The sequence below is a fragment of the Erinaceus europaeus genome, chromosome 10 (genome assembly GCF_950295315.1).
Source record: "Erinaceus europaeus chromosome 10, mEriEur2.1, whole genome shotgun sequence".
In the NCBI taxonomy this organism is placed as follows: Eukaryota; Metazoa; Chordata; class Mammalia; order Eulipotyphla; family Erinaceidae; genus Erinaceus; species Erinaceus europaeus.
In genome coordinates this window covers 25,274,275-25,301,024 of record NC_080171.1, presented here as the reverse complement: position 1 = coordinate 25,301,024, position 26,750 = coordinate 25,274,275, and the positions used below count along the sequence as shown (strand labels likewise).

Sequence of the window (26,750 nt, the reverse complement as noted above, 5' to 3'; positions counted from 1 at the left end):
CATCCTCAATCCTGCCTTATAAACATATTTTAAAGGAGTTCTTCTGGGAGTTGGGCGGTAGTGCAGCAGGTTAAGCGCATGTGGCACAAAGCGCAAGCATTGGCATAAGAATCCCAGTTTGAGCCCCTGGCTCCCCACCTGCAGGGAAGTCCCTTCACAGGCAGTGAAGCAGGTCTTCAGGTGTCTATCTTTCTCTCCCCCCCTCTCTGTCTTTCCCTCTTTTCTCCATTTCTCTCTGTCCTATCCAACAACGACGACATCAATAACAACAACAATGATAACTATAACAATAAAACAAGGGCAAAAAATGGGAACAAATAAATATTTTTTTAAAAAAGGAGTTCTACAACAAAAGAAAAAACAAGGTACGCAAAACTCTGAGCAAGGTGACACACAGTAAAATAGAAACAGAACATGAACAATAGAGATATGAGACAATAATATAACATAAAAGGGGAAGACAGAATTGGCAGGCGCACTACAGTTAAATATGGGAGTTGGGAGATATAATCAAATGATGATAAGAGCAGCATTATAAACAAAGAATGTTATAGTAAAGATTGGACTGTCATGCATTTTTGTTTCCCTCTCTCTCTCTTTTTAAAGATTTTGTTTATTTATTAACCATAAAGATAGGAGGAGAGAGAGAGGAAGAACCAGACATCAGTCTGGTACATGTGCTGCTGGGGATTGAACTCAGGACCTCATGCTTGAGGATTTGGTGCTTTATCCACTGTGCCACCTCCCACTGTTTTTCTTTTCTTTAAGTTTTTTAAGTTATCTTATTTATTTATTTATTTATTTGATAGAGATAGCTAGAGGGGGAGATAGAGAGGGAGAGCCATAGAGAGGCACCTGCAACACTGCTTCGCCACACAAAAAGCTTCCCTCCGCCAGGTGGGGACCAGGGGCTCAAACTTGGGGCCTCATGCACTGTAACATTTGTGCTCAACCAGATGCTCCACCAACCGGCCCAAAACATGTTTTTAAAATATTATTATTATTATTTTTACCAGGGCACTGTTCAGCTCTGGTTTCTGGTGGTACAGGGATTGAACCCGGGACTTTGGAGCTTCAAGCAGGAGAGTCTCTTTGGTAAATATTATGCTATCTACTCCCACCCCTATTTTTCTTTTTCTTTTTTCTTTTTGCCTCTAGGGTTATCACTGAGGCTTGGTACCAGCACTACGAATCCACTGCTCCTGGTGGCCATTTTTTCCATTTTATTGGATAGGACAGAAAGAAATTGAGAGAGGATGGGGAGATAGCGAGAGATAAAGAGAGACATCTTTCCTGACAACCCAATGCAACTCTTATGGTAAACACACACACACACACACACACACACACACACACACACACACACACACACACACCAGATTCACAGAAGAAGAAATTAAGAAGCTACAGAAGAAGAAGCTCACCATGGAAATCCACCTACATGAAAGGACATGAGAAAATGGGAAAGAAACTACAAAAATATAAAACTACCAAAAATTTGTTAGATAGGCAGTAAGCTAAATATATCACTAATCATCCTAAATTGAATGGTTTGAACACACAGATTAAAAGAGCCACTAACTTGACAGGAAATGCAGTTGATGGAAAAGCAGCAGCCAATGAATGTGAATGGGGCAAAGACCGATGTCTCATGTCAAAATAAGAAATGGCCTAGTGCTCTAAGATTGGGGTCTCAACGCAGGTTGCCACTGCCAGATTTACAGTGTCACTCAAATCTTTTTCTGCGTGTGAGATGGTAATGACATTATCTTGGGGGTGGGGTGGGCTAGGGGATTGTGCAGACAGCACTTTCAGCAAGGTGTCTGCTGCATGGCAAAGCGCGCCAATTCTGTTTTCTCCTTTATAAAGAACAAGGCAGGGGAGATAACTGCATCCCAGGGGTTGTCATAAGCAGTGAGGATAAGTGCCCGGCGGGTAGCAAGTACCCAATATCACCCAGGCAGTTGTCTCCCATTGCCCTCATGCCGACAGACCCAGGCCAGCGAGCCTAGCTGAGCTGGCTGCAGCCCTTACCGGCCTCTTGCCCCCGCATCCCTCGCACCGCGCGCTGTTGCCAGGGCCCTGGCCCCGCCCAGCTCCACCGAGGACCAATAGCAGCGTTGTGAGGGCACCGCCCAGCTCCCACGAAAGCCAATGGAAGAGCGGCGAGGGCGCCTCCCCCATCCCGCGCGCACCAATGGCAGCGCGGCCCGGCGCGGAGGCCGCCCCCGGAGGACCCGAAGGCGGAGAGGCGGCCCCCGGCTCCGCCCCGCTCCCCTCTGACCCGGTGTCTCGTCTCGCCGTCTTCCTGTTCCAAACCACGTGGACGCGCGGGGGGCTGCGGGGCCGCGAGAGGGAGCCCAGGTCGCCGCCGCCACCGTCGCCTCCGCGGACTAGGTCGCGACCCCAGACTCCCGCGTCGGAAGCCGCCGCGCGCCGGCCGCCCCCCGGGTCCCGAGGGCGCGCACATGGCGACTCCGGCGCACTCGCTCAGCTACGCGGGCAGCAACTTCTTGCGGCAGCGCCTGGTCCTGTCCACCCTGAGCGGCCGCCCTGTCAAAATCCGAAAGATTCGGGCCAGGGACGACGACCCGGGCCTCCGAGGTAAGGCGGGCCGGCGGCGGGCGGGCTGGGCTTGGGGCTGCGGGGGCCGGCGCGCTCTAGCCTCGGGGTCCCCGGACGCAGACCCCCAGCCGCCTGCTCCCCGTGCACCCCTGTGCTCCCCGTGCACCCCTGTGCTCCCCGTGCACCCCCTGTGCTCCCCTGCACCCCGTGCACCCTGGGGCTGCACAGACCCGAGGGGCTGAGCCCAGGGGTGCGCTGCGCCGCTCTCAGCGCTCCCGGGCGTTGTAGTAAACAGCTCCACGTTTTCCAGTTACGTGTCTTCTTTTAAAATGTTTTTCTTTTTTTTTTATTAGTAATTTAATATTGATTTACAATCATTTTTAAAAAAATAATAACCCCAAGCATCGTCCTCTTGCTTGTTGTGTGTCCCTTTTTCTTACCGGCCATCAATCTCTCAGAAGAGAAAAACAACCACAGCCCCTTGGACCGAGAAAACGTGGTGAACGGGGGTAAAGATGGAAAGATCCGGGCAGGAAGGGTCCCCCCCCCCCCCCCCCGGGTTGGCTCCGCGCCTTGTCCCCAAACAGCTCGAAGAAGCAGCTGCCCCCGCTGGACACCAGCTGTCCCTTGTCGCCATGATTTCTCGGCTGTCCATACACCTCGCAGTGGGTGTGGATTAAAGCATTTCAAAGGGATTCTGTGTTTTCAGGCGTGACTGTGATTGATGGGTGCAGAATTGGGAGTTCTGAGCTAGTTTTTCCCCCCACACACACATATACACCCTCGGGCCCTGTTGCATTGACTTTACTTAAATGCTAATGACAAGTGTCCCAACTACAGGTTTCCACACTCCCTCTTTTGCCCTCCAGAGATAGACCGATGAAAAATAGGCCTCACTTAAAACCCATATCAAGTTAAATGGCACCTATTTTCAGCTGGTCCCTGGAATAACTTCCTTGCATTTAAAAACTTCTCTTTGATTACTCCAAACTGAGAGACTGGGGCCTGGGGGGTGGGGAAGAAAAAAAGAAAACTGAGGATTTGTGGTTGTTTCTGGAAGCTTTTTTTTTTTGGGTCTTGTTCCATTTTGCATTGGCTGCTCTGCTAAGTGGGCTGTCCATTTTGCCATTTCTCGAAATACAATTTTTTTTCCTTTTTTTTTTTTTTTTTGACAGTTACATTTTTCTGTCTTCCTTGAATGGTGATTGGTTGCATAGGAGAGGAAAATGCTTGTTGTTGATGAAGATGAAAGGTTAGAAAGGGGGGCCAGGTGTTGGCGCACCTGGTTGAGTGCACACACTACGGTGCACAAGGACCTAGGTCCAAGCCCCTGATCCCCACCTGTAGGGGGAAAACTTCAAGTATCTCTCTGTCTCTCACCCTCTCTACTTCCCCTCCCCTCTAAAAAATACATTTATTTAGTTATTTCCTTTTTGTTGCCCTTGTTATTGTTGTTGTTATTGATGTCATCGTTGTTAGGACAGAGAGAAATGGAGAGGGGGGGAGAGAAAGATAGACACCTGCAGACCTGCTTCACCACCTCCTCCTGCAGGTGGGGAGCCGGGGGCTCGAACTGGGAATCTGACGCGGTTCCTTGCGCTTTGCACCATGTGTGCTTAACCCGCTGCGTTACCGCCTGACTCCCAAATATATATTTAATGAAAGGTTAGAAAGGAAAGAACCAGAAGATCTTCCATCCTGTGGAGAGGGGCTTGGTGACCATACCAGGCACATATGTTGGTACCCGGTTCCTGTCTTCTGGACTGCTCAAAGAAAAGGAGGAAGTCTAAGAGGGATGGCTGACATGGCTTATGCTCAGTACTCTTCTAAGAACATCTGTTGCCTTTATTTTGAATCTGGCCTTTGGGCAAAGCAGTTGCTTTATTCTGTGGCATCCCAGCCTGCTCACCCTCCTTCCCCCTCCTGCTTAGCTTAGAGGACCTGGAGCTAGCTGGATATGGTTAGAGGGACTTCTACTTTATGAATACTGGATGAATACTGGACATTGCTTTATTATTGTTATTAAATAGGAGCAGTTGTGCTTTAGCTTGGGAATTGGAATTTCTGGGGGCCAGGCAGTCATTTAAGCACACATATTGCCATTTACAAGGATCCTGGTTGGAGCCCCTGCTCCTCACCTGAAGGGAGGGTGCTTCATGAGTGGTGAAGCAGGTCTGCAGGTCTCTTTCTCTCTCCTTAGCTCCTCTTCCCTCTCAGTTTCTCTCTGTCCTGTAAAAAAAAAAAAAATAGAAAGAAAAAAATGGGGAGTGGGGTGGAAGTGCTGCGGGTTAAGGACTGGATGGAGTAAGGATCCCGGTTTGAGCCCCTGGCTCCCCATCTGCAGGAGAGTAGCTTTACAAGCGGTGAAGCAGGTCTGCAGGTGTCTATCTTTCTCTCCCCCTCTCTGTCTTCCCCTTCTCTCTCCATTTCTCTCTATCCTATCTAACACTGATGGCATCAATAATAATAATAATAACTACAACCCTACTTTATAGGGAGGACAATTTCCTGGAGTGACCCATGAGAGAGCTTATGCTGATGTTCTTGTTGGAAGTGATCAGTGATGGTGGAGAGAGGGGTCTATTAGAGGTCTAGGTCCATCATATCTGTGTGGGAATCCAAGGATTCCCTGACTAGGATCCCTTTTGTTGCCCTTGTTGTTTAACATTGTTGTGGTTATTGCTGTCGTTGTTGGATAGGACAGAGAGAAATGGAGAGAGGAGGGAAAGACAGAAAGGGGGAGAGAAAGATAAGACACCTGCAGACCTGCTTCACCACTCATGGAGTGACCCTCCTTCAGGTAGGGAGTTAGGGACTTGAACTGGGATCTTTACATTGGTCCTTGTGCTTTGTGCAGTGTCTGCTTAATCTGCTGCTCTACCACCCGACCCCATATATTTAAATTTTAAAAAAAGCGTCTCTTGTTATCTTTATTTATCTTATAGAGATAGCCAGAAACTGAGAGGAAGAGGGAGATAGAGAGGGAGAGAGACAGAAGACACCTGCAGCACTGCTTCACCACTTGTGAAGCTTTCCCCTTGCAAATGGACACTGGGGACTTAAACCCAGGTCCTTGCTCATTGTAATATGTGCGCTCAGCCAGGTGCGCCACCACCCAGCCCTCTATTCAAATATATTTTTAGAGCTTCTTGAACAGCTTAAACCAAGTGTCAGAATTTGATCATCATACAAATCTGAAACATAAAATACTTAGGCTAATGAAAATATGTATACTCAGAGCTGTGGTCTAGGCCGTTAGAGAACTTGAAGTATTAAATCTATTTTCCCCCGATACGTTAAATTAATAGTGATTCATGAGATTATAAGTTAATAGAATTATGTCACACCTTTTTCATTACCAGAGTTCTGTGTCTCCCCACCCCTATTTATTTTATTTTAATTTAATTTATTATTTATTAATGAGAAAGATAGGAGGAGAGAGAACCAGACATCACTTTGCCACATGTGCTGCCGGGAATAGAACTCAGCACCTCAGGGGTCGGGCTGTAGCACAGCAGGTTAAGTGTACATGGCACGAAACTTGAGGATTGACATAAGGGTCCCGGTTCAAGCCCCTGGCTCCCCACCTGCAGGAGGGTCACTTCAGGTCTGCAGGTGTCTGTCTTTCTCTCCCCCTCTCTGTCTTCCCCTCCTTTCTCCATTTCTCTTTGTCATATCTGGCAACAACAACATCAATACCAACAACAATAATGAGCACAACAATGATAAAAACAACAAGGGCAACAACAAAAAAAGGAAAATAAATAAATAAAATATAGAACTCAGCACCTCATGCTTGACAGTCCAATATTTTATCCACTCTGCCATCTCCTTGGCCACCCTATTTATTTTATTTTAAAGCTAGAGGTACAGAGAAACAGCGAGACCAGAATGCTGGTGGTGCTGGGGATTGAACCTGAGATTTCAGAGCATGGAAGTCTTTTGTATCACTGTCTCCCCAGCTCATCTGTCTCCTTCTGACTCAGATTTTGAGAGCTGGAAAAAAGAAAATAAATCTCAGAACATATTTAATAGAACCTTTAACTAAAATAGAAGTGCTACTTCTCTTGAAGGCCTTTGCTTAAGCATCTGGCGTGGGCTCAGCAAAGTAGGTGTGGTGGGGAGGCCTTCAGGACAGTGGTTCAGAAAAGGTTTAGGTGGAGCCATGAAGGCTCTGTGGTGGAGCACAGGACAGGCGAGGCCCTGGATTTGGTCCCTGGCACTGCAGATGCTGCAACAATTTACTACCAGGCCTTCCTGTCTTTCTTACTCATAAGATACACAAAAACCTTTAAAAGGGGAAAAAATAGCCTATTGAGTTTAGTGTATATAACTTTGTGGGGGCTAGAAGCTGATTGCCCCACTTTCAAGGAGCTTTATTTATTTATTTTAAAAAAACTGTTTAATTCCCTTTTGTTGCCCTTGTTGTTTTATTGTTGTAGTTAATTGCTGTCTTTGTTGTTGCATAAGACAGAGAGAAATGGAGAGAGGAAGGGAAGACAGGGGGAAAGAAAGACAGACACCTGCAGACCTGCTTCACTGCTTGTGAAGAGACTCCCCTGCAGTTGGGGAGCCGGGGGCTCGAACTGGGATCCTTGTGCTTCACGCCATGTACGCTTAATCGAGGAGTTTTCTAAGTAGGAAAAGGTTAACTTGAATAACTTCAGGTAGGACCAGCTGAATGTTGTAAAGGGGCTCAGTGGAGTCAGAGGAGAGACTCACCTGGGGGCTTTCTGGGCCTACTTAAAAAAAAAAAAAGAAACAACCTTTAAAAATTTTTTTTCTTTATTTGATAGAGACAGAAATTGAGAAGGGGGTAGATACATAGGGAGTAAGACACCTGCAGCACTGCTTCACTGCTCATGAAGCCTCTCCCCTGAAGGTGGGGACTGGGGGCTTGAACTGGGGTCCTTTGGCATGGCAGCACATGCACTGAACTGGGGGCACCATCACCCACTTTCCTTCTACTAAAGGCTTGTTTATTTTATTTTTTTTTAACCAGAGCACTGCTCAGCTCTGGTTTATGGTGGTGCATGGGATTGAACCTGGGACTTTGGAGCCTCAGGCATGGGAGTCTGTTTGCATAAACGTTATGCTATCTACCCCTGCCCAAGGCTTATTATTATCATAGACAACCAGAGCATCATGTGGGCACATGCGATGCTGGGACTCAAACTTGGGATATCAGGATATCAGGCTTTTATTTTTCAAGATTTTTTTAGTGGGGGGTAGTGGGCAGAATGAGGGCACATCACTCTGACACTTGTTACGCTGGTGAGCCAAAGGCTTTATCCACTGTGCTACTTCCCAGACTACTCTGGGTCTGCTTTTGATTGAGCAGATTGGACTGAGATGTTGGTTACAAGAATCATTGATAATGGTGCCCCCTTGCCATGTTTGTGACCCATGTTCAAGCCCAGTCCTCACCACACTGAAGGCAGCTTTCAGAGCTTTGGTCTCTGACTATGTCTGCCTCTTTGTCTCTCTCTAGCTACCTAAAAGAGCCATCCTGGAACAGTGAAGCCTAGTGATCCCACAACAGAAACAAACCAAGGGGAGGGAGAGGATCTCTGATAATGACAGAAACAATTAAATTGGAAAAGTTCTTTATTAGAGTGATCTTTGTTATGTTGAGGTGAAGCCCTTTGTCATCGTCGACTGGTGGTTAAGAACTTGGGGTCAGAGTTAGACCTTGGCTCGAGCACATCCAACTTTTGTTACTAGCTCTTAGTCTTTGGACAAATTCTCTTAACATTTTTGAGTCTCAGTTTTTTCATCTGTCAAATTCATCAGCACTGCTCACTTCATAGGATTATTATGAGGAGTGGTTGGAACCTCTTACTTTTGCTCACTAAATGATGCCTGTAAATGTAAATGTTAGCAAGCTGTATTCTGATTTCTACCCATTGGCTCTAGTTCTTTATGACATTCATAACCTGTCACTACTTCTATACAGAAACTTTTCAAACTTTAAAGCATTAGGGTGGGGGGGTATCTTAGTAATCAGTAGAGCATAGGAAGATTTGCACCCCAGAAGTACCCTTTTCAATCACTGGTACTCTGTATATCAGAGCTGATCAGTGTTCTCATCTGTCTCATAAAAGAAAGTCAGGGGCAGTGGTTTTTTTTCTTTCTAATATTTACTGTGGGGCCAAGTGATGGGGTACCTGGTTAAGTGCAAACATTACAGTTCACAAGGACTCGGGTTCAAGCCTGTTGTCCCCACCCGTGGAGGAAAAGCTTAACAAGTGGTGAAACAGGGCTGCAGGTATCTCTATCTCTGTCTCTTTCCATCTTTCTCTCTTCCTCCCTTCTCAATTTCTTTCTCTGCCCAATAATAAATAGATATTTAAAATATTTATTTATGAGAGAGAGAAAGAGAAAGAATATGAACCGGAGCATCACTCTGCCACGTGTGATGCTAGGGACCTCTTACCTGAGGGTCCACTTAATCTACTGCACTGCCTCCTGGTCAATCTTAAAAAGAATTATGGTTTCTGTTTTCAGTTTAAGGGGGTAAGGTGTTGGCACACCTAGTAGAGCGCACACAGTGCCATGTACAAGGACCCAGGTTCAAGCTCCTGGTCCCCATCTGCAGGGGGGAAGCTTCACAACTGGTGAAGCAGGGCTGCAGGTGCCTTTCTGTCACTGTCCCTTTCTGTCTCCTCTTCCCTCTTAACTTCTGTCTATTACAAAGAAAACAAAAATAAACACGTTTTCACTTTAAAGGTTTTCTTTTTAAATTTTAAGTGAAGGCTTTCAAATATTTGCCCTTTTTATTGTTGTAATTATTATTGTTCTTATTGATGTTGTTGTTGGATAGGGGAGAGAGAAATCGAGAGAGGGTGGGAAGACAGAGGGGGGAGAGAAAGATAGACACCTGCAGACCTGCTTCACCATCTGTGAAGCAACTCCCATGCAGGTCGGGAGCTGGGGGCTTGAAACAGGATCCTTACTCCCAGGTCCTTGTGCTTTGTGCCACATGCACTTAACCTACTGCCCAACTCCCCAAATATTTGTGTTGTATGGATAATGTAGTTTTTTAAAAAAATATTTTATTTCATTTAATTTATTCTATGAGAGAGAGAGAGAGAGAGAGCTAGCTAGTTAGTTTTGCTTCTCTGAGGACGTCTGGCAGTATTTGAAGACATTCTTCCCTGCATCTAGTGTGAAGATACTACTAAACAGCCTCTAATATACTGGGCAGAAAGTTATTCTGTGCTTTTTAATTTTCTTTCTTTCTTTCTTTCTTTCTTTCTTTCTTTCTTTCTTTCTTTCTTTTTTGCCTCTAGGGTTATTGCTGGGGCTCGGTGCCTGCACCATGAATCCACCGCTCCTGGAGGCCATTTTTTCCCTTTTGTTACCCTGGTTGTTTCACCATTGTTGTGGTTATTATTATTCTTGTTATTGATGCCATTGTTGTTGGATAGGACAGAGAGAAATGGAGAGAGGAGGGGAAGACAGAGAGGAGGAGAGAAGGATGGACACCTGCAGACCTGTTTCACCGCCTGTGAAGCGACTCCCCTGTGGGGGGGGGGGCTTGAACCGGGATCCTTCCGCAGGTCCCCACGCTTTATGCCACGTGGCTTAACCCACTGCTCTACTGCCCGACCCCCTTGTTCTTATTTATTATTGGATAGAGGTAGAGAAATTGAGAGAGGGGAGGAGGAAGAGGTGGAGAGGGAGAGAGACAGACACCTGTTCACCACTCGTGAAGCTTTCTCCCAGCAGGTGGGGACCAGGGGCTTGAACCTGTGTCCTTGTGCACTGTCAAGTGTGCACTTAACCAGGTGTACCACTGGCTGGCCACCAGAAATTTATTCTGTTTGCAATGGGATGCTAGGCTGGTAGAGCATGTGCCTTATCATGCACACGGTCTTGGGTTCAAACCTGGAACCATATGGGAGCACCATGAATAGCACTAGGGAGCCCTATGGGTGGTGGTGTAGTTTCTCCCTCTCTACTCCCCTCTTCTCTTCCCCCACCCCCATTTCTCTCTCTCCAGCCTAGCTGCTACCTTCTTTTTTTTTTTTATTTTTTTTTATTTTTATTTTTTTATTTAAGAAAGGATTAATTAACAAAACCATAGGGTAGGAGGGGTACAACTCCACACAATTCCCACCACCCAATCTCCATATCCCACCCCCTCCCCTGATAGCTTTCCCATTCTCTATCCCTCTGGGAGCATGGACCCAGGGTCATTGAGGGTTGCAGAAGGTAGAAGGTCTGGCTTCTGTAATTGCTTCCTCGCTGAACATGGGCGTTGACTGGTCAGTCCATACTCCCAGTCTGCCTCTCTCTTTCCCTAGTAGGATGGGTCTCTGGGGAACTAGCTGCTACCTTCTAAAATAAAGAATGGAAAATTGAGGGAGTCCGGCAGTAGCACAACTAAGCGCAAGTGGCGTGAAGTGCAAGGGCCGGCATAAGGAGTAAGGATTCTGGTTCGAACCCCGGTCCCCCACCTGCAGGGAGGTCACTTCACAGGCGGTGAAGCAGTTCTGCAGGTGTCTATCTTTCTTTCCCCTTCTCTGTCTTCCCCATCTCTCTCCATTTCTCTCTGTCTTATCCAATGACAATGACACCAATAACTACAACAATAAAACAAGGAGGGCAACATATGGGAATAAGTAAATATTTTAAAAAAGGGGGGGGGGGCGGGCCGTAGAGCAGTGGATTAAGCGCACATGGTGCGAAGTGCAAGAACCCGAGTAAGGATCCTGGTTCGAGCTCCCTGGCTCCCCACCTGCAGGGGGGTTGCTTCACAGTTAATGAAGCAGGTCTGCAGGTGTCTATCTTTCTCTCCCACTCTCTGTTTTCCCCTCCTCTCTCCATTTCTCTCTGTCCTATCCAAAAACAACAGTAACAGAACAATAATGATAGACAACAAGGATAACAAAAGGGAAAAAATAGCCTCCAAGAGCAGTGGATTCCTAGTGTAGGCACCAAACAGTAACCCTGGAGGCAAAAAAAAAAAAAAAAAAGAATGGAAAATTAGTTTGGGTAGGTGATATCAGAGATAGCATCTCACATATGGAAAACCTGGGTTCGTGCCCTGGCGCCTCATAAAATAAATGAATAGGGAGCTGGGTGGTGGCGCAGCGGGTTAAGTGCACATGCTGAAATCTCACGAACCCGCATCAGGATCCCAGTTCGAGCCCCCGGCTCCCCACCTGCAGGGGAGTTGCTTCACAGGCAGTGAATGAGCAGCTCTGCAGGTGTCTGTCTTTCTCTTCCTCCTCTCTGTCTTCCCCTCCCCTCTCCATTTCTCTCTGTCCCACCCAACAACAACAACAACAACTACGATAAACAACATGGTTAACAAAGGGAAAATAAAATTAAAAAAAAAAAAGTAAGTGTAAGTTTTCCACACACGCACGCACGCACGCACGCACGCATGCATGCGTGCGCGTTATAGTTGAGTAAGATAGCCGGTGATTTGGAATGAAATCTTTGAGTAAGCTGGAAAGAGACTGCAGCTACCCTGGGCCTGCAGAATCTGTTCTTTCCTCTTACTGGGTGGTGGTCCTGAGTCTTGCATAGATTGTAGTTCTGAGGGTTGTATCTTGCTGGGTCCAGTTGAGTTAACAGTTTCTGGATAAGGTGAGGTCCAAATGAGGATATATTCATTTGAAGTGAAGACAACAACCTGGGGGGTGGCATAGTGCATAAGGTATTGGACTCTCAAGCATGACATCGCAGGTTCACTCCTTGGCATTCCATGTGCCAGAGTGATATTCTGGTCCCTAACCCAGTCTCATAATTAAATAAATAAAAAATTTAAAAAGGTTTTGTTTATTTGTTTATTAGTAAGAGAGATAAAAGGAGAAAGAAAAAGGGAACCAGACATTATTCTAGTACGTGCACCACCAGGCAGCAAACTCAGGACTTCATGCTTGAGAGTTCAGTGCTTTGTTCACTGCATCACTTCCCAGACCACGAATAAATAAAATCTTAAAACAATTTAAGGTGAATACAGAAATGATGGGCTTGTGCAGGAGCTCTTGTGTAGCAGGGCATGGGACGGCTACTACCTGAGTCTCCACTGAGCAATGTTCCACTTGGCTTAAACAGATGAGATTCTGAGAAGGGCAAGTGGAGTTTTAATCAGATGAGTCCTTTTAAATAAGCTTGAAAAACATGCTAATTTAGATGGTAAACCATCTTGCCCTGGAGGGGGCACTGTGAGTTCAGCACTGGACTTGTGGACATGAGGTCCTGAGTTTGAGTCCAGCACTGCGTACGCTGGAATGATGCTCTGGTTTCTCCTCTGTTTCTCTCATGAAATAAAATCAGTCTTTTTTTTTTTAAAGGACATTTTAATTTTAATAAATGATTATCTTGTTAGGGAGGATAAGTTTGGCTACTCATAAATACTATCTTCTAAAAATTGAGCTATAGAGGAAAAACTATTTTTCTTTGCTCTTTAACACCAGAATTGTGAATTTTTTAGTTTTTGAACCAAGCAGTTCTCAGGAGATACCAACTGAGTGTCCTACAAATCTCAGATTCTGGGCAGGGGGAAGATAGCGTAATGTTATGCAAAGGGATTCCTATGCCTGGAGGCTCCAAAGTTCCAGGTTCAATCCCCTACACCCACCCAAGGCCAAAGCTGAGCAGTGCTTGGGTTAAACAGAACAAACTCAGTTTGGACATTGTCTACCTTGCCATAGCAGTTCCCACAGGGTTTGGACTCAGTCCCTCAAGTTTGCCCCTTCTCCCTTCAGATGTCAGTTGTAGGCCCCTGTCTCACTTGCACTGGGTCTGTGTCACTTGTACTGTTGACCATCCTGTATAGGGGGTTCTCACAGTCTTCAGTTCTATTAATTCACTAGAACAGATCGAAAGCTCAGGGAAACATTTCCTTACATTTAGCAGTGTTATTATATAAGGTGCAGTGACCTGGGAGGTGACTCTCGGGTAGAGTGTGGTCCTTGCTTGTGTGAGGTTCAATCCCTGACACGGTGTATGCCTAAGTGGAGTGGGGCTTTGACCTCTCGTTTCCCCGTTTTGTTTATCTCCTTTGTGATTACTGTCCAGGCCACTGCAAATTTTTTCTTAACATTTTCGTAACTTCTGAAAGATGTTAGATACTTTTTTAAATATTTAGTTATTTATTTGATAGAGACAGGCATAAATCAAGAGGGGGAGGGGAGATAGAGAAGGAGGGAGACAGAGACATCTGCAGCACTTGTGAAGCTTTCCCCCTGCAGCTGGGGACTGAGGACTTGAACCTGCATCCTTGTGTATGGTATATGACATGTGTGCTCAACCCTGTGCCATCACCTAGCTTCTGTTACATACGTCTTTATATTAAAATACAGTTTGTTTGTTCTCACATTACATACAGATACATATCATACATAAAAGTAGGTGCATACTATATATATGTATATATATATGCCCTACAAATGAGTGGGTGGACATTTAAAATTTTATTCTGAGAATTAGGTATGTGTAATTTCTACTTTTTGATTCAGTGAGGAAAATAATGACTCTTAATTTTTAAAAGATAATTATTTATTCCCTTTTGTTGCTCTTGTTTTATTGTTGTAGTTATTATTGTTGTCGTCATTGTTGGATAGGACAGAGAAATGGAGAGAGAAGGGAAGACAGAGAGGGGGAGAGAGAAATAGACACCTGCAGACCTGCTTCACCGCCTGTGAAGTGTGACTCCCTTTGCATGTGGGGAGCCAGGGGCTCGAACCAGGATCCTTACGCCAGCCCTTGCACTTTGTGCCACCTGCTGCGGTGCCACCCATCTCCCTAATTTCTTGTTTATTTACTCATTCATTTACCAGAGCACGGCTCAGCTCTGGCTTATGGTGGTAAGAATAGCAGTCTTGTTGGCTATTTAAATTATTTTATAGTACTATTATTTGTATTTTTTGAAGACACTTGAAGATTATTTAATTAAAAAAAGCAGTTAATGAGAGAGGGGAGGGAGAATCAGAATATTACTCTCCTACTTGTGATGATAGGGACTGAACTCAGGACCTCATGCGTGAATGTAATTCTTTGTCTACTGTACCACTTCTTAGGCTCAAAAAAGACTTTTGTTTAAAAGACACTAAGAATATTTATTTGTTTAATAATATGAGAGAGAAAGAGAAGCATCACTTTGGCACATGTGCTGCCTAGCATTGAACTCTGGTGGAACCTCCTTGTTTTTAAGACCAGAACTTGACCACCTCCTGGGAAATACTTTATTTGTGTTTTTAATTTAAATTTTATGTTTTTAAAAACACATGGCAGGAAATGCAGAGGGGAAACAGGTTTTACTAACTTCGTCTCTTTCTCAATCAACCTTCCCTGTGAAGCAATCAATGTTACTAGTTCGTTATGTTTCTTTTTGGTGCTGTTATTTTCACACATAAGTAAATATATACTAAGTGCTTTCTTTTTATTTCCTTTTATTTTTTAGATTTCATTTATTTAGTAATGAGAAAAGTGTGTGTGAGAGAGAGAGAGAACCAGACATCACTCTGGTACATGTGCTGCTGGGGATTGAACTCGGGATCGAACTTGGGATCTCATGCTTGAGAGTCCAGTGCTTTATCCACTGCACCACCTCCTGGAACGCTTGGGTGTTTTCTTTATCCACACAAATGACCTCTTTTTAATGTGCAGCAGAGATGATTAATAAAGCTATATTAAAATATTTTTATTTTATAGAGACACCTGCAGCACTGTGTCACCACCCATGAAGCTTTCCCCTGCTGATGGGGACTGGGAGCTTGAACCAAGATCCTTGCGCGTGGTTACATGTGTTACCACCTGGCCCCCTTCGTATTGTTTCTTGAGGTGTTACTTTTATACATTATTTTGGTATTCTCTTTCACTTCATAAGCAAAATCTTACTGTCAGGATCTTCAGTCTCAGGATTCCTTAAATATTGGCTTGTGTGCCTAATGTCTCTAGCCTCCTGCCCCCAATATGTGAGTCATTTCTTTCATGAGCTGGTAATTCTGATAGGAGAGTGGGTGTCATGTATCAGGCCTCTTCCTAATTGAAAGAGGCAAAGTCACATCTCAGAGAAGGAGAGCAAAGGAAGGAATACAGTGTAAAGATCTGTGCTTTACAGATAAGGAACAAATCTCAATAAGTAGTTTCAGCTGAGACGTATTATAGTGCAGTGTAAATATGTAGAAATACTGCCACATCTGCATAGTAGAATGCCCAGCAGCCTTTATATAAGGATTTTAATATAAATGGTGGAGCATACACATTCCCATGCACACAGATGCAGGTTCAAGCCCCTGGTCCCCCCTGGCAGGGGAAGAGCTTCAAAAGCAGTGACACAGGGCTGCAGATGTCTCTCTTTTTCTCTCTTCCTCCGTCTCTTTCTCTCCTCTCAATTTCTCTCTGTTCTATCAGAAAAAAAAAAAAAGAAGAAGAAAGAAAGAAAGAGTTAAATTGTTGTGGGCATGGTGTGACTCTTGTTCTGCTGGAAAGCTTACACTTTCCCCACATCTGTGTGCTTGTTGCCCCTCTCCTGCTCATCTTCCTCTGACTGGTAGCATTGTCCTGACCACCATCGTAGTCATCATAATGCTTCTCCTTACGGGTTTTTTTTTTTTTCCTCCTTCCAGGGTTATTGCTAGGGCTCAGTGCCTGCACTCCGAATCCACTGCTCCTGGCGGCCATTTTTTTCCACTTTTCTATCGTTGTTGTGATTGTTAATGTCATTGTATTGTTGTTGCTGTTGCTGCTGTTGTTGGATAGGACAGAGAGAAATCGAGAGAGGAGGGGAAGACAGACAGGGAGAGAGAAAGATAGACACCTGCAGACCTGCCTCACTGCTTGTGAAGTGCGACTTTGAACTGGGATCTTTGCGCCGGCCCTTCAGTTTTGCATCATGTGGACTTAACTTGGTGCATCGCTGCCTGGAACCCCCCCTCCCTTTTTAAAATTTTTTCCAGAACACTGCTTAGCTCTGGTTTATGGTTCTGTGTGGGATTGAACCTGGTACTTTGGAATCTCTGGCATAAGCCTTTTTGTGTAATCATTGTGCCACTGTCTTGCCTCTCATAGTTTTTTTGTTCTTTTTTAAACTTAATTATGTATTCCTCAGCATCTGTAAAAGTGTGCTCATTTTCTGAACTTGCCCACTCATAGTTTTTAAAAAAATATCTTTATTTATTTATTTATTTATTTATTTACTTATTCCCTCTTGTTGCCCTTGTTGTTTTATTGTTATGGTTATTGTTGTTATTGATGTCATTGTTATTGGATAGGACAGAGAGAAATGGAGAGAGGAGGGGAAGACAGAGAGGGGGAGAGAAAGACAGACACCTGCAGACCTGCTTCACTGCCTGTGAAGCAACTCCTCTGCAGGTGGGGAGCCGAGGGCTCGAACTGGGATCCTTACACCGGTCATTGCGCTTTGCGCCACCTGCCCATAACCCACTGCACTACCGCCCGACTCCCAGTCCACTCATGTTTTTTAGCTGTCTGAAATAGTATACTCATAGGAGCAGTCTTGAAGAGAAAGTCAAAAAGAACTCTTTTTTTGACTCTGGGAAGTGAAGTTTGGGGACATTAAGTCTGAACTACTTTTGGGTGAACTGGAGATCTTTTTCACACCAGGTGATGGAGCTCTATCTTCATTGTTACCAGGATTCTGAGCCTAATAACCATGTTTGGTTCCTCTAAAGCATCCATTTGCCATGACCAGGGCATAGCCCTGCCTGGAGGCTTCTTTGGGTTCCACCTTCTTCTAGCTCCTGTGGTCCTTTGCTGGGTATTTCAGACAAGATTGGGTGTGTTCAGGGTGGTATTTCTAACTGCTGGGTATTTCTTACTGTGATTATGCTTAAGAAGCTCCACGCATTGCAACAACAACAACAACAGCAGAAACAAAAGTTTACTTCTAAAATCAAACCTTTTATTTCTTTTCTCATCTTTAAAAGCTATGTAGTTTAATTGGGGTTCACTCAGAAATGCATGTAAGTCTTATATTTTTGGGCACCCTGAAAATTTAAGCAAATCAAGAAGAGTCTGTGCATGTGCAAAATACTTTGAATTTTCTAGAAACGTAAGTGAAAGAAAGTAGCATTGTGGTGCAGATCATGCCATATCTTTAAAAAATATAGAATAGGGCTGGAGGGACAACATAGTGGTTATACAAAAGACTTTCATGCAGGAGGCTCCCAGGTCCCTGGTTCAATCCCCAGCACCACCATAAGCAGTATTATGGTCTTTTTTTTTTTTTAAGCAGTATTATGGTCTTTCTGTAACTTTCTGATTCTCTCTCTCTCTCCCTCCCTCTTTCTCCACATTAAAATAACATATATATGTGTGCGTGTGTGTCTATATGTGTGTGAGTATATGTAATAGTCTCTATTAAAAGACTGTAGAACTGATTTCTAGTTTGATTTTGCAGTTGACTTATTGTCACACTTTTTGTGAGCTTAAACATAGTACACAGACTGTATCTTTGTATACATATGCCTGACACTAAGGCTTCATGAACAGCATCCTTACTATGTACTCTGACATGGTTTATCTATTCTGATTTCATTAAAAGCAAATCTTAGTTGGGCTGTCATTCAATTGCTGTATAAAAATCTGTGCCTGATGTTGAATAAGTTTATGATTTTCCTGAGGAATATCAGAGGGATGAAAACAGAATCAGGCAAACCAGTGCTGTAGTGGGGTTATTAGCACGAACTTTGGGTGAAGGAAAGTCTTAGGCTCAAATGCTGGCCTCACCACTTATCAGTCATTGGATTATGGCTTTCTGATTGGTGTTCCTAGCCAATCAGCCGTCTAGAAAATGGAAAAATGGAAATGGTGCTTCCTTCTTAGTGCCGTGAGCACTGAACACAACAAAGTTTGGCAGTATGGCCAGTGTTGATACACAGAGCTATCATTAACCATTATTACTTATTTCAGGACTTACTGGAGTTACTCTGACTTCTAGCCCAGTGCTCTTTGCACAGATTGCAGAATCTATCATCACAGGAATTATGGGATAGTGTTAAGTAATATAACAGGTGAATGGGACTTGCTGGAATCTGCTTAAAAGTGTCAGGAAGTTGCAGTTGCCTTCAATGCAAAATTGGTCCTTCTCTCCATGGGCAGAAGGTTACAGTTTGTGTGTGTGCCTGTGCGTGTGCGTGTGCGTGAGAGAGAGAGAGAGGAGAGAGAGTGAGTATGTGTGAAGAGGACCTTAGGGAGGCCAGAGGACATACTTTCCTATAAGGCTTATCTGTCTCATCTTATATTTCATATTTCAAGTCTATTCCATTACTTCCGCTCCTTTTAATTTATTAGACAAAAAGATGACAGTAGTACTTTACGTTCAGATAATTAAAAAAAAAAGCATTTAGCAGAGAAGCAATTACAGAAGGCAGACCTTCCACCATCTTCACTCTATGAAGAATTTTGGTCCAGGGAGGGGTTAGATAGCATAATGGTTATGCAAAAAAAAAAAAAAAAAAATCTCATTCCTGAGGCTTCATAGTCCCAGGTTCAGTCCCCTATACCATCATAAACCAGAGCTGAGCAGTGTTCAGTAAAAAAAAAAATTGATCTATACTTCTAGAGGGGTAAATGTTAGGGGAAGATGACCAGAGGGCTCTGAACTCCAATTCCATCAGGACCTGGAGAGAAAAGAGGAGGGGAGGGAAGGGGGGGTGAGGGGAGGACGACCACTCAGAAGCAGTAGGTGTGACTTAGGAAGAGAAAGCAGGACTGTAGAAAATATGGGCAAATAAAAATAAATATAGGTAAATAGTTATAGAAATAATAGTCAACCCATATCTGCGATCTTGGGAGAACTAACGCAGTTTCTAGTGGATGGGGATTGGGATACAGAACTCTTGTGGTGGGAAAGGTACAGAATTATACCCCTGTTACCTTATAATTTTATAAATCAATGTGAAATCACTAATAAAATTAAAAAAAAAAAATCCCTGAAGGGATTCGGGTGGTGGTGCAGTAGTGGGTTAAGCGCATGTGGCACAAAGCACAAGGACCAGTGTAAGGATCCCGGTTCAAGCCCCCGGCTCCCCACCTGCAGGGGAGTCGCTTCACAGGTGGTGAAGCAGGTCTGCAGGTGTCTGTCTTTCTCTCCCCCTCTGTCTTTCCCTCCTTTCTCCATTTCTCTCTGTCCTATCCAACGACAACAGTAAAACAACAAGGACAACAAAAGGGAATAAATAAATATTAAAAAAAAAATCCCTGAATTGCTTAGATATCTCTAGATCAGTATGATGGTAGCAGAAGGGAGAAGGAACAATTTGTTTAATGACAGAGTGATCTCATGTTGCCTCTGAGACTCAAGGATATCCTTCAATTTAATCTATTTTCTTTCTTTTTTTTTCCTAGCTAGGTCTTTTTAAAAAATATTTATTGTTGCCCTTGTTGTTTTATTGTTGTTGTTGTTGGATAGGACAGAGAGAAATGGAGAGAGGAGGGGAAGACAGAGGGGGAGAGAAAGATAGACACCTGCAGACCTGCTTCACCGCTTGTGAAGTGACTCTCCTGCAGGTGGGGAGCTGGGGGCTTGAACCAGGATCCTTGAGCCGGTCCTTGCACTTTGCGCCACCTGCACTTAACCCGTTGCGCTACCCCGCCCAACTCCCTTAATCTGCTTTCTAAAATGTTCCCACACAAGTTAAGAATTGAACTTTAAAATTCTTCTGTATTGGTGGAGAAAGAGCTTAACTGGGTGAATATAGGGCTGTCATGCTTGAGGAATCAGGTTCCATCTCCAGCCACACATTTACAAGATTGTTGTTATACCCTCTTCCCCCCCATGACTTAAATAATAACATAAATCTTAAAGAAAAGAAACTCGGAGTCAGGCTGTGGCACACACATTACCATGCATGAGAACCTGGGTTTGAGCCCGTTTCCCATCTGTCAGGGGCCAGGTGGGGGGGCTTCATGAGCAGTGAAGCAACTCTGTAGATGTCTTTCTTCTTCTTTCCATCTCCCTTCCCCTCTCAGTTTTTATCTTTTCTATCAAATGGAAAGGAAAGGAAGAAAGAGAAAGAAAGAAAGAAAGAAAGAAAGAAAGAAAGAAAGAAAGAAAGAAAGAAAAAAAAAATAAAGGCCTAGGAGTCAGGGCAGTAGGTTAAGTGCAAGGACTGGCTCAAGGATCCTGGTTTGAGTCCCCCATCCCCACCTGCAGGAGAGTCGCTTCACAAGTGGTGAAGCAGGTCTGCAGGTATCTATCTTTCTCTCCCTCTGTCTTCCCCTCCTCTCTCCATTTCTCTCTGTCCTATCCAACAACAACAACAATAATAACTACAATGGCAAGAAAAGGAAATAAATAAATATAAAAAAAATAACAAAAGCCCTCAGGAATGGTGGACTTATTATTTAGGCATCGAGCCCAGCAATAACCCTGGTGGCAATTAAAAAAACAAAACAAAACAAAACAACTCTGCTTTCTATTTCTCCTCCCTTTGGCATGTGCTTTTGAGGCCAGAAGAAACTCCCTTTGTGAGTGTTATGCTACTGAAGTTAATGTCCTATTTCTACCAAACTGCTGGTAGAGCTGTTATTTTATGTGGAACATGAAATTGTTTTTAAAAGTTCTACCAGATTCATACATGCTGGTTAGTGCTGTTCATTTGTGCCAGGTTTGCTCTCCAGGCAGGTATGATACTGGAAATGACCTGCCTTCCTGTTATTTCTTGATGGCACATGCTCGCTGGACTGGCCATCTGAATGAAGTCTCTTTTCATTAATAGATTTTGAAGCCAGCTTCATCAGACTGTTGGACAAAGTCACTAATGGTTCTCGAATTGAAATAAACCAGACAGGTAAGGAACTCTTCCTTCCCATTTCCTGAAAGCACTTAAACATACCACTTGAACATTCTTGTTTCTCACTCCTTGCCATGGCTTAGACTTTATGTATTCAATTGGAATATGTACCTTTATATATTTCCTTTTTATGTTACATTTATCTGGAGATGCACATGAACTATGCCAATCATATGAGGCTGATAATTGATTAAGGATATTAGGAGGCAACAGTTCAGATCAACAAGATTAGACTTTATTTCACATATGTAGGAACTTTGTAAAACATTACATTTCCCCCCAACAACAACAACACAGTACTGCAGTGGAATATTTCTTCCCATAAATTAGGTCTTGGAGCACCTCTTCTAAAATGCTATTTATTATTTATTATTGGATAGAGATAGAAAGTGAGAGGGAAGGGGGAGATAGAGATTTAAAAAGACAGACACCTGCAGCACTACTTCACTATACGTGAAGCTTCCCCTGCAGGTGGGTACCAGGGGCTTGAACCCAGGCTCTCACACACTGTAATATGTGTGATTAACCAGGTGCACCTTGCCTGGCCCTCCTCTTTATACTTAACCGTTGCATACAACTTTAAAAAGTATTTTTAAAAATATTTTGTTTGTCTTATTTTAATGAGAGGGTGGAGGAGAAGGGAGTGAGGGAGGGGGAGAGTGAGAGGGGAAGGGAGAGAGAGAGAGGGAAAAAGAGAAATAGAAATAGATACAGGAAGACACTCAGAGAGAGACCAGAACACTGTTTAGCTCTGGCTGATGGTGGTGCTGGGGATTGAAGGTCTCAGACATGAAAGTCTTTTGCAGAACCATTTTGCAGAACCCCAGCCTTCGAAAATATTATTACATCAAAATCTTAGACTCTTAGCATCGTGAGAAAGTTGGATTTGCAGAAATCTTTTCTTCCTTTAAGTTTACAAGTATATGCAAAAAAAGAAAAAAAAAACTTCAGCTATTTCCTCTATTCCAGAGACAGCTGGAGGGGGGTTGTCACAGCTTGGGGGTATGTATTCTCCTTTCTTTGCATTTGTTTCTACAGACATCTCTGTATCTCATGCCGTCACCGGGGTCATGGGCTTCATACTGTTCTTCAGCCAGCCTTTTCTCATTTGCAGGAATGACTCAGAGACTTCCCTGCTAGCACCTGCAGGTTCATCTCAGTATTGTGGACTCAGTATAGCATTCCTATAGTTTGGATCATGTTAGTTTATTCTTTGTCCTGTTGTTGGAAATTCTTACAGCTGCTTTGTATATCAGACTCTAGAATAACATTGTTTCATACTGCCTCATATCATCATCATGCTGATGAAGGAAAAAAAAAATCCTGGCTGAAGTTAAATGACAGAATGTCATTGTTTGACTGACTTACAGCTACAGTTCAGAAGACGCTCTCTAAATCCTTAAGTACGAATGACATACCTTTGCATATATATTTGACAAATGAAACTCAGATTTCCTGTATGTTGACTCTCTTAAAACAGAAGGCAAGCCTGACTTTGTGACTCCCCCACCGCACCCACACCGTTCAGCCTTACCTTACCAAAAACAGTACTGAGAACAGATTTAGACATAACACATTCAGATACCTTTTGCAGGCTATAATTCCTTTTATCTTCCATAGCCATTCTACTTAGAAATTTCTGGAGGTTATTATTACTATTATTATTTGCCTCTAGGGTTATTGCTGGGGCTCGGTGCCTGCACCATGAATCCACTGCTCCTGGAGGCTTTTTTTTCTCTCCCCTTTTGTTGCCCTTGTTTTATCGTTGTTATGGCAATTATTATTGTTGTTATTTTATGTCATTGTTGGATATGACAGAGAGAAATGGAGAGAGATGGGGAAGACAGAGGGGGAGAGAAAGATAGACATCTGCAGACCCGCTTCACCACTTGTGAAGTGACTCTCCTGCAGGTGGAGAGCTGGGGGCTTGAACCGTGATCTCTACAGCGGTCCTTCTGCTTTGCACCATGTGCACTTAACCCGCTGCGCTACCTCCGGACTCCCCACCCTCCGAAATTCCTGGAGCTTTTAATCCCCCCCACTCTTATGATTTAAAGGGCAGATAGTGGGTGGAGATTAAAAATGGGGGTGGGGGCTCCCTGTGGTACTGTAACATGAGTGCTCGACCAGGTGTCCCGCCACACCAGCTCCCTCCCATTTTTTAATATTTATTTGTTTATTCCTTTTTGTTGCCCTTGTTGTTTTGTTGTTGTAGTTATTATTATTGTTGTTAAATAAAATATCTCCCCTGTGACCTGCTACAACTTTGGGAATTCAGCTGACTTCGGGAGGGGCTTAGTTTATTACTGCTTATTAAATTACACTTGGTTTATTATTGTTACAAGGGCTTGATAGTAGTGAGTCAGCATTGGCACTGAAGTGTGGGCTCTTAGGAATGACATTTCAAATTCTCTTGAATGCCCTTGTCAGACTTTCTTTCCTTGACACACTGCTTTTGTGACTGTCAGTTATTTATTCATTTATTTCCTGCTGAATGTGGCTCTCTTTCCTCTGGGTTAAGGAACTACCTTGTATTATCAGCCTGGCCTGCTGTATGGTGGATCCGTGGAACATGACTGTAGTGTTCTTCGAAGCATTGGTTATTACCTGGAAAGTCTTCTTTGCCTGGCTCCATTTATGAAGCACCCACTACGAATAGTTCTGCGAGGAGTGACCAACGACCAGGTCGACCCTTCGGTGAGTAGTGAGACCAAACCACAGTGAGGTTTTTGTTTTGCGTCTTGCCAGAACCCAGCTTTTGAAAAACACGTTTCCAATAAAGCATGGGTTTATTATCAGGCATATTTATTTTGTGATTTACTTTGAGCTTTTTGAGGGAAAGGGTTGAACTGAGCCTTGTAACTGTCAGATTCAGTGACAATTGTTAACGTTCATCAAGGTGTCTTTTTTTTCGGTCATCTCTAAGAACTTTCAGAACAGATGCTTGGCATCTCATTACAATTACATTGAATTATGACTCTCTGTTGTCTGAAATGTATGAATGGAGTGTTTTCATAAGGTCACCTGATAACAGACTGGAAGGAAGGCAGCAGCAGCAGACCAAACCTTGCTTTTTTTTTTATTATTTTTTTTTTTTACACCAACTCTGGTTTATGGTTTACTTCAACTCTGGTTTATGGTGGTGCAGGGGATTGAAGCTGGGACTTTGGAGCCTCAGGCAGGAGAGTCTCTTTGCATAACCATTATGCTATCTACCCCTGCTAGCAGACCAAATCTTTACACAGGTGGTGAAGTAGGTCTGCAGGTGTCTGTAATTCTCTCCTTCCTCTGTCTTCCCCTCATCTTTCCATTTCTCTCTGTCCCATCCAACAACAATGGCAACAATAATAACAACAATAAACAACCAGGGCAACAAAAGGGATAAAATGGCCCCCAGGAGCAGTGGATTCCTAGTGCAGGCACTGAGCCCCAGCAGTAACCCTGGAGGAAAATAAATAAATTAATTAATTAAAAAAAAAAAGAAAGAAAACATGCTGCTTTCCCTATACTTATAGGGAGGATAGTTTGATATGTTGAAATTTTCATTCTGTCCACCGCAGCTTTCTTAGTGCAACTATAGAATGGGTTTTTGGGTGTGTGTGTGTGTTTGCCTAACAGGGGACCCGTTACTTTGACAAGCAATGGAACAAAACCAGTGGAGGAGCAGCTTCTGAGGTAGAATGTGACATGCATAGCTTTTTCTTTTTAAAAAAAAAAAATTTTTTTTTTAATATTTATTTTATTTATTTATTCCCTTTTGTTGCCCTTGTTGTTTTATTGTTGTAGTTATTATTGTTGTTGTCGTTGTTGGATAGGACAGAGAGAAATGGAGAGAGGAGGGGAAGACAGAGTGGAGGAGAGAAAAGATAGACACCTGCAGACCTGCTTCACCGCCTGTAAAGCAACTCCCCTGCAGGTGGGGAGCCGGGGTTCGAACCGGGATCCTTATGCCGGTCTTCGTGCTTTGCACCACCTGCGCTTAACCCGCTGCGCTACAGCCTGACTCCCATGCATAGCTTTTTCTTACTAGGGGAGATGGGTCTGGTGGGTAGTATGACCTCAAAGCAGAGACTGGTGATGTTCACCAAAACACCTACCAGGGTGTGGACATAGTCAACGATTATCCTTGGACATAAGAAGACATATTCCTCAGCTCTTGGGAATTCAGGTACATGACCTCTTTTCCTAGGATCCTGAGTACAACACAAGATCTGAAATTATTAGCTGTAAAGGAATGTTGCATAAACTCTTCAGAATTTTAAACTCATTTCGAATGATGACTTTTCTTCACGCATCTTTTAAAGTTTCCAGGAAATGGACTCTTCAGTTGCATGTGTGAGAGGAGACTTCCACAGCCTTAGGCCAGAAAGGAGGAAAGGTGCCTGTAGAGTGTGGGAAAAGGCCCTGAAGCATACAAGGAACTTTGGCACTGTGTCCCAGTTTTTGTGTGTTCTCTGTCTTGATTTTCCTTCTTATAATTGTGAATAATTTTAAAAAGTGCTGAACCCTAGCAATATTTTGAAAATCTTTATACATTAACAGCGATGAAGGTTAATTGATGAGTTCCTCAGAAATAGCATCTCTTTTCTGCAGAACCTTAAAAAAAAAATCCTGTTTTCACATGCTGCAGGACTGTATCAACTTTTGCTAGCTTGTGACTGAAATGACCTTGGCCGGTACCCAACTCCAGCCCAGGATCAAATAAATATACCTAGTCCTGGATAGAGTGATTTCTTTACTTCAAGCTTTCTCTTTAATGTGTGTTTTCCCTGTTAGTTCATTTCACTTCCATTGATGTCTTATCTGCTTAGTACATTAAGAGTGGATATAATGGGTTCTGTCCCCTGGGGAATCCAGTCTCATGGACAGCTCTGTTCACACCTAGGAAGGCTGAAAACTTCTGGATTCTCACAGAGATCTAGATTTTCTAGAGGAAGGGGAGCCACGAAGTTGAGAGAAGGATGAATGGGAGAGATTGGTCAGCCAATTTGGATACTATGGTGTGAGGTGGAGAAGAAAGGGACAGATGCACAGAGTGGGAAGGGAAACCTTGTAACTTGACAACTAACTGGAGGTAGGGTAGGAGGAAGCAGTTATCAAGTACTTCCCCAGGGACCAGGAGTTAACTTGGGTACAGCGCACACCTTACTGTTGATCAGGCCCTAGGTTTGCTCTCTGGTACCAGATGGGGACAGCATCTAAGAGAACTAATTCCACGGAGGGTGGATTGGTGCTTTGATATCTCTTTCTCCCACCCCACCCTTTAGTATATAGTATAAAAAAGGTTGGACCAGGGAGATAGCTCAAAAGTATTGTATAGGAGCGAGGCCCTGTTTATTCCCTGATGCGGCATTAAAAACAAAACCCCCTCCCCCAAACAAACCCCAGACAATCTACAGCAACAAA

At 43.8% G+C, this 26,750-nt stretch overlaps 1 protein-coding gene across 4 annotated transcripts in view; it reads left to right on the top strand.

The window, feature by feature from the left end:
• Positions 1 to 2,262: 2,262 nt before the first annotated feature.
• The window catches only part of RCL1 (RNA terminal phosphate cyclase like 1), a 148,575-nt gene continuing 124,087 nt past the window's right edge, over positions 2,263 to 26,750 (top strand). Inside the window, exons 1-3 of one of the 4 annotated variants that reach the window (XM_060199318.1) lie at positions 2,263 to 2,604; positions 21,270 to 21,341; positions 23,866 to 24,041. In XM_060199318.1, the coding sequence (XP_060055301.1) occupies positions 2,469 to 2,604; positions 21,270 to 21,341; positions 23,866 to 24,041 (384 nt within the window). In that variant the 5' untranslated portion in view covers positions 2,263 to 2,468. The remainder of the gene's footprint in view (positions 2,605 to 21,269; positions 21,342 to 23,865; positions 24,042 to 26,750) is intronic. The other 3 variants (XM_007521412.3, XM_060199319.1, XM_060199320.1) reach the window with 3 other exon arrangements.